Source organism: Rhinopithecus bieti, unplaced genomic scaffold, assembly GCF_001698545.2.
Source record: "Rhinopithecus bieti isolate Rb0 unplaced genomic scaffold, ASM169854v2 scaffold_45617, whole genome shotgun sequence".
NCBI lineage: Eukaryota > Metazoa > Chordata > Mammalia > Primates > Cercopithecidae > Rhinopithecus > Rhinopithecus bieti.
Window position 1 is genome coordinate 1,961,796 of NW_016819136.1, and position 8,825 is coordinate 1,970,620.

General features: G+C 37.9%; 1 protein-coding gene across 1 annotated transcript in view; it reads right to left on the minus strand.

Annotated features, from left to right (window-relative positions):
* Positions 1-8,825, minus strand: part of LOC108519480 (ELKS/Rab6-interacting/CAST family member 1) — a 234,793-nt gene that overhangs the window by 34,428 nt on the left and 191,540 nt on the right. Inside the window, exon 12 of the mRNA XM_017858532.1 lies at positions 5,835-6,030. Within this exon, the coding sequence (XP_017714021.1) occupies positions 5,835-6,030 (196 nt within the window). The remainder of the gene's footprint in view (positions 1-5,834; positions 6,031-8,825) is intronic.

Consider the following 8,825-nt stretch of genomic DNA (forward strand, 5'->3'; position numbering starts at 1 on the left):
AATAAGTACATAATTATCTATATCCATTTGAATGCACTGGGTTGCAAGTAATGGAGAATCCTGATTCAAACTGGCTTAAACAATCATAAATTGTCCTCCTAGCTCACGTAACAAGCAGCACAGAGGTAGTTTCAGGAATAGTTCATTTCAGCTCCAGCTCTGCTGTGCTGGGATTTTGTTGCCTGTCACTCTCTGGATACTGGTTTCATCTTAGGTTGGTAGAAGTAGCTGCAGCTGCTTCTGGATGTGGGTATCATATCCAGACAAGATAATGTTCAGGAGAAAGGGGTCATCTTTCTTCCTGTAGGTCCTTCTTATAAGAAAATCATTCCCAGAACACTCCCCGTGGTTTTCCCTTCAAATCAAAATGCACATATGCTCAATGCGTAAGTAGTCACTAAGAAAGAGAATGCCATTATCCTGATTGCGTTTAAAAAATCCGAATCTACTTCTGGAGCTGAGGAAATAGGGAATTACACACACTTACGGTTGTGTTGGAATGGGAAAGTAGACAATTAAATGTTAAGGCAAAAGGCAGAAACTGAAGTTTAATGTATAAAATTAATTTTAAAAGTGGGTCTCAGATCTGCAAAGGCTGGGGCTAGGGTTGGGAAGAGATTTGCTGTAAAGGGGCAAAAGGGAACTTTTGGGGATGAGGAAACTCTCCGTATCTTGATCATGGTGGTAGTCATGTAAGTGTATAGATTTGTCAAACCTCAAACAATCAGCTTAAAATGGGTGCATTTTATTGTATGTAAATTATACCTCAAAGTTGTTGAGGTTTTTTTAGGGGCTTCTGAGGACTTCTTATAGAGCCCCTCCTTCAAATCGCTGCTCATGTATCAGTAACTTTATCAGACAGGTCTTTCTCGACTACTCCATAAATAATCCCTTGGCTAAATTTCAAAACACACCCCTCCAAAAAATCTACATCCATTAAAATCCTGGTTCATATATTTCCTCAAATCAGGAAATACAGTAAATCTACAATTCCTATTAATCTTTAGATCACACAGTAAAAGACTCTACTATTCTTTGGATCACTGAACATTTCTAACTTTGATAAACCAAAGGCAACCTTTGTTATCTAAATTATACAAAATCAGATGGTTGCCATTCTCTGAATACAAGTTCTGAATGGCATTATTGAATCTAACAATCTCATATTAGAGTAAAATTGAAGATTTCTGCCGCAAACACTAAACTCTGTGAATCCATTAGTCATTATGGTATTAGAAAAAAGGTAACAAAGCACATTAAAAGCAAAATTGTAAGGCACAATACAATACATGGCACAGGGGACTATGTTCCCAGTGTGGTGCTATAACATGGGCACATTCAGCCAAAAGGGACAGTATGAGTGAAAAGCAGACAGCAAACAATTCTGTATCAGCCTCCAGTAAACTTCTAAGTACTATTTTATTTTATTTATTTTTTGAGACAGAGTCTCGTTCTGTCGCCCAGGCTGGAGTGCAGTGGCACAATCTTGGCTCACTGCAACCTCTGCCTTCTGAGTTCAAGCGATTCTCCTGCCTCAGCCTCTGGAGTAGCTGACACTACAGGCATGCACCACTACTCCTGGCTAATTTTTGTGTTTTTAGTAGAGACAGGGTTTCACCATGTTGGCCAGGCTGGTCTTGAACTCCTGACCTCAGGTGATCCGCCTGCCTTGGGCCTCTCAAAGTGCTGGGATTACAGGCGTGAGCCACTGTGCCCAGTCACTCTAATCATTTTAAACATTGTATCAAAGAAAAGCCTACTCACTATTAATCTAAATGGAAACTCTAATATGCTCATTTTAGGAGAGAAATTCTCAGTTACATTCAGGGTTCCTGAGGTTAATCTAAATCTATCTACTTACCTAACGACTTTTCAAGCTCTGATGTGTTTTTTTCTATACTATCCAGAATCACCAGATGATGACTTTCTGGAAATATTAACTTGTCTACGTTACAGTGCCCAGTGACTCCATCAAACATTAATCTAGATGGTGCCTGTGAAGGTAGTTGGCTGACATAATTAAAGCCTCTAATCAATTTAAGTAAAAAAGACTATCCTAGATAATCCCAATGGGCATAAATGAATCCTCTGGAAAGACTTTAAAACAGGGCTGAGGTTTCCCCATGAGAGAAAAGAAATTCTGCCTGTGGACCACAGCTTTGGCTTCTGCCTGCAACAGTTTCCAGCCTGCTCATGATCTTCTCTTCCTGTAGCCTCCACAGGGATTTCAGTCTTGCTTAGCCAGCCCCACGATTTTACAAGACTATTCTCTGCAATAAATCTCTTAATATATGTAGGCATATATTACTATATGTACAAATATACATATAAATCTCATAATACATGTATGCTTCTGTGTGTGTTTATATGTGAGTGTGTGTATATACGTATTTATCTCTGTGTGTGTGTGTGTGTGTGTGTGTGTGTGTGTGTGTATATATATATACACCCTACTAATTCTGCTTCTCACTGGATTCCAACTAATATGCACCACAGTACGGAATGTGAATTTAGAAGTACTGCTTCTTAGATTTACTTGGGGAAATATTTTATATTTATAGATGTATTCGTGGGCTTACCCAATTCTCCTTTTAAAATTGCAGCGGGTCAAGAGAGTAGTACAACACTGAATCATCTTCTGACAAGAACTACTGTTTTCTGTAACAGCCAACATGGGAAGGAACTATTCATTTATTTCTTTCGATCACAAAGAATAGGCCTGGGAATCCTTCAGAACACAATCTGAACCATTTAATATTGGAGATCCTTTTATAAGAAGCACTATAAAATGCAAAGAATAGTAAGGATTTTCTTGAGTTCAATTATTGTAACAGTCTCCTTTTATTTTTGCACTTAGTGGGTAGCTGAACACCCTTAAGAAATTAATTCTACATGCTGAATCTACAGTGTGGCACTACAGTTACATTAATTGAGGAACTATTTAAGGAGTATTCCAGCATAAGAACAACTAAATAAAAGGTGGGCTAGAAACAAAGACTAAAACAATTACAAGTAGCATTATCAGAACTTTACCAGAATGAACACAGACCCATTTTATCAAAAAGTAAGGTACCTAAAGAGGTATAGTTCAACTTGACATATAATCAGCTGTTCTTTAATTCTGATCAAGCACAATTCCAAACAAGCCCCAGGAGTAGCAAGAGCAGCAGCAGTAATTCACTCTAGTATAAGACTGTAGCCTTATATGATGCTCACTTTCCCAGGAAGTCCCAAACAAAACCCCCTGATGGTACAGGGACAGAAACCTGGCATGGAGGGTACAGTTTGCAAGAGACTGGCTTTCTGAGAAACAGCCACGGACAAGGGGCAGAAGGAGCATACACATACAAACACACGGACACCAACAACCCCAATGGAATAGGACCATGATAAAACAAAAAGAAAAATGAAGAAACTCAAATGATAAATTACAGGGAGCCAGACACACACACAGGAAATAGTGAAATGGCAACACAAGAAGCAAATGATTAGTAAGAAACACAGCGGCCACACACATGCAAATCAGTATAAATATGGGAACAAGAGGTATAATACAATCCCAACTGTCTTTGACAAAGAATGCACTGATTATCTCCTAAAACAAACAGAGCTCAGTCTATAAAAATCACATTCAAGGGCATAAGTGAAAACTACAATCTACCTTAGTTTGTAAGCAAGCCATAATACTAAATATAACCACTTCTACTTCAGACATTGGGTCCAGACGGGGTAAAAGAATAAATCACCTAAGTGTAGGGAGCCTTCAAATCACAGTTGCCAGGAAGTCCAAAGAGAACATACTAACCTTGGCGGAACAGAAAGAAAATTGATTTGGAATTTACAAACCCCATTCGATTAGCCCTGGCTCAACCACTGTGTCACTTCAGCAATAACTTCTCTGGGTCTCGGTTTCCTCTTCCATAAAATGCCATGCTAGATCACTTTCACAAATTCTATGATTCTACTGTTTATTTAACATCTTAAACTATGTTACCAAGTAACAAATTATAAAGCTGGTAGCAAAAGCTGAGTTATGAAAGCTGTTTCCTCTTTTTTTTTTCTCCAGTAGCCAAGAAACTGTGTTAAATCCTAAAACAAAATTATAATGCTATAGGGCTAGAGGACAGAACTGTGCAGTGCTTTTTCCAACTTTTATAAGAGTTACATTCTGTGGAAAGAGTAGATCATTTCCAACTCTTTCTCAGAATGCGAGAAATACAGTGACTAATAAAAGCTGCTATTTGGTGTGCTTTGGATATCAAATACAGACTTAGTCCTATTTCTTACTCTCCTTCAGTTCACATCCATCTCCCAAAATCAATATTGGCGCCAAAATGAATCAAAACGTTTTCAAGTAAGCTGCCTGGAATAGCAAGCAATAATTTCAAATGTAGATTTCTAATAAGAAATTAAACCATAAAACTTATTCAAGGAATTTCTTTTCTGAAATATATTTAGTGGGAAGTCACTAATCAATCAAAAGCACCACATTTTAATATCTATGCAGTACTGCTGCAGATTTCAGGCCTTTCCATAAGCAAAGAGAGGCATGCATTCACGTAAGTACGTAAGGGGTGAGGGGGTATATACACATGCATGCATGTGTGTGTTGCGGGGAAGGGTGCAGTATAAAAATGAAGACATAACAAACGCACATAATCTAATCTTGAGGCTATTTTAATTTTAAAATTCTGATTTAAAAAATTTTATCCATATGTCTTATCCAGAACTGAACAAAATGAGTAGAGTTAATATTAAAATAAAAGGAAGTAAGTGACCAGGTAATCAGTCCGTGTTATTTACACTTTCAGTACTGTGAAGGTTAGACTTTATAGTTTTGGTTTCTTGAAAATTAAAATTCTATGACTATAGAATAGGAAAAAATAACTTCAGAGGACAATATCAAGTCTACCACTAACCCCAAAACTTTAAAACTTAGTAAAAAATTTATGGAAGTACTCTAACACTTCTCAGCCTTCAAGATCATGAAAAAAATATATTCTTAAGGATCAGTCCCCAAAAGGCCAAGTAGATTAATGACGCTGTTCTGTCACTGTCAGTCTTTCTGGCTGTTCAGAATATAGGTGATCAATAAAGTTCTACCGGCAGAGTTGTTTCTGCATACTTTTAAATTTATATTAAATATGTGGTGTAAAAGAAGAGGTCAAGAGGCACATGCTTGACCTTTAGCATAAAATAATAAGAAAACACACCAAAAAAATTCTAGGAGACCTGTCTGCCTAGATCTGTTCAAACACAGAATATTTTGAAGAATTCCAAGTCAGAGACAGCTTCATAAAAAACACATTCGTGGCTCCTAAATTGTCCTCAAAGTGTCTCTCCTCCTAATTTTGATCTAATGCACTGAAGTAACAGTTTGCTTTTCAACAATAAAAATTGTGAAAAGTCTAAAAATTTATAGCCCAAGAGAGCATTAGCTCAACAACAAAGGTCTAAACCAGTGATAAAAGATTAACTCCTTATGCTTGAGGATCATTTGGTCATTACATACAGAAATTAAAAAGTAGAATTTATCCTCTCTTGATTTACCAGTTAAAAAAAAAACTTTAATTTTAAATTAATGAATACTTTCTCTTTTGCCAATCAGTGATGTTACAGTTCATAGCTTCCCAGTTTATTCCCATTCTACGTTGCCTTTTAGATACCGCAACAAAGAACGCACACTGACCTAGAAGAAAATGCAGCTAATACAGTAACAGCAAGAACTCGAGAACCTAAATTCAGAGTCAGATACTGAAAAAGTATGTCCCCAGAAGTATACTTTTAAAACCATACTTTAACCTCATGAGTCCCAATCAGCTTCCCTTTCTTACCTTTCCAACTCAGCTATCTTCTTATCTTTGTCATTCTTCTCGTTTTCCACCTCCTTCAAGATTTCTAAGAGTCGATCAACTTCTGCCTGGGCCTTGCTAGATTCATCTTTGTACCTGGTGATCTCTCTCTCCAAGTGCTGTATACGGTCACTCATCTCTGGACTGGCTCTGGCTTCCAGTGCTGCCTCATGCGCCTACAAAGAAAAGCATTTCAATCCTATCAGATACACACAGGTGGCAATGGGCAAACTATGTCCCAAATAATGATTTATATTCCAATTTAAGTACAGAATTATCAAATATCTAACAGCTAGTTTGCAACTTATAAGGTTTTTATCTGCTTAAGTATTATATACACAAATATTAGTAATAAACGGAGAATTATCTTAGGTTCCAAGTAGATTAGTTGTTTTAAATAATACATCTCTGAATATTATTAAATCAAAAATCATCATAAGCCAAAAGATGCTGCAGAGTTTACTGAGACAAACTAACAAGTCATTGGACTGTTGTTATTGATCCCTCCAAGATAATATCAAAAGGCAACACCAGCCGGGCACGGTGGCTCAAGCCTGCAATCCCAGCACTTTGGGAGGCCGAGACGGGCGGATCACGAGGTCAGGAGATCGAGACCATCCTGGCTAACACGGTGAAACCCCGTCTCTACTAAAATACAAAACTAGCCGGGCCAGGTGGCGGGCGCCTGTAGTCCCAGCTACTCAGGAGGCTGAGGCAGGAGAATGGCGTAAACCCGGGAGGCGGAGCTTGCAGTGAGCTGAGATCTGGCCACTGCACTCCAGTCCGGGCGACAGAGCGAGACTCCGCCTCAAAAAAAAAAAAAAAAGGCAACACCAGGGACTCACTGCTGATCGTACAGCCGGACCAGTGCAGAGACCTAATTCCCACTAGACCCTAACTTCCATTTCCATTTCCTATATGCTGTTTTACCTAACACGTGTGAATCACATGGCCTTGGGTATCTAGAGTCATACAGATACTGTGAGTGTGATGCCATAAAAATGTGAGTTAGGTTAAGAAAATAGCTGCTACCATCACACAGGTACCTCCCTCATGCAAGGACTAGAGAATTTACAAAATAACATGGGACAAACAAATGAATTCAGAAATCAAGAACCGCACTTAAGGATGGGCTCTGTGGCTTGAGCCTGTAATCCCAGCACTGTAAGAGGCCCAAGCAGGGGGACTGCTTGTAGCCACAAGTTGAAGACCAGCCTGGGCAACACGGCAAGGCCCCATTTCTATTGGAAAAAAAAAATTGTTTAAAAAAATTTTTTTAAAAAGAATCACACTAAGATCTGAGAAAAAAATTTTTATTCAGGATCCTATAAAAGTCAACTATTATTATTAATGCATTCTGGAATACAAAACAGTTTCAATAATTACAAACTAATTTTCAAGTCCTTAATTGTCTTCTGGAATCTCTAAAGCCATGTATGTATAACGTATTTAATGAGAAGACAACAGCTAAGATGTTTTATTTTTTCTTATTCAATAGACAATATATTTAGTCCCTTAAGATGGTGTGAAAAACTATTAAAGGAGAAAATACATATTCTTAGCAAATATTTCAGAAAGCTCTGAAGCAAAGTACCTTAAGTAAATGAGAAATGTTTATATAAATTGTATTAAAGCGCTTGGTGAAAGTAACAGCTATAGTTTTAAGACAAGTCATTTCCTAAGTTTATTTGTTTAAGGCTTCACACGTGTAGAAAAAATCTTTTATCTGTCTTAAATATAGGCTTCCCTAACACCTAACCTTGATATACATATGAAGTATATTTTAAGCAACAAAAATCATGTAAGTTTGGAAGGTAAGAAGAGATCACTGTTCTGCACTGAATGTTGCCCAATGTCTAAAATCAGTTGTTTCACATGGTTTCTGTTTTTGAATTGTTACTTGTAGGAGGGAACTTCCTGTAGCAGTCAATCCTTCATGGGCGGGAGAAGGCTATACACATATCTAATAGAAAAGGAGAGAGGAAAGAAGAGTATAAGGAGTACCAAGATCAGGAGATATTTCAATAGAAAGCTGATCATATTACACATAAAGAGAGGGGACAACAAAGGGGAAGAGATTGAAGATGCAAACAAAAGCAGAAGTAACTGAGAAAACTCTTAGTACCCACAAAGAAAGACGGTGATGAAACAGACAATAGGAGGCAACTTGATGTAGGGGCACAAAGACGACTGTGTAAACAAATGTGAAGGCCAGCTGCCATTTAATGTCACTGAGACAACTCTGATTTGTAATAATTTATTATAAATTATTCACTATAACTCCACAAATATAACTGCTGGGCCTTCATACATGCTAGTGAGTCCTTACTTTGAGGTCTCAGCTTAGAAAGCGTTACTTCTGTTAGGAGGTACTCCATGACCTGGGCCTAGGTTAGTTCTCTTTGATATAAGCTTCCCTCACACCATGTGATTTACTACAATTACCTTCTTAAGTGTCTACCTTCCTGATAGAGGCAATAAATTATATGAGTCAAGGGACAGGTCTGTCTTGTCCACCACTATATATCCTCAGTGCACAGGGTGGTAACTGTCAGAGTAAAAATTCAATTATTTGTAGAAAAAATGAATATGCAAAAGCAGTGGGCTAGTTTCCATTTGATTTAAAACAGTCCCGAGGTCTAAACGGTAGGAAAAGAAAAATGATTGGGAAGAGGAGAAATTAATCAGTAATTAAATATAAGTGGACGATTAAATATAGCCAGAAGATGATTAAGAATATCAAATGAGGCCAGGTGCAGTGGTTCAGCCTCTAATCCCAGCACTTCGGGAGGCTAAGCTGGGAGAATTCCTTGAGCCCAGAAGTTCAACACCTGCCAGGGTAACATAGTGGGACCTCACCTCTACAAAAAAATAATAAAATAATAACAATAAAGATAATAAAAGAAGCCGGGCGCGGTGGCTCAAGCCTGTAATCCCAGCACTTTGGGAGGCCAAGACGGGTGGATCACGAGG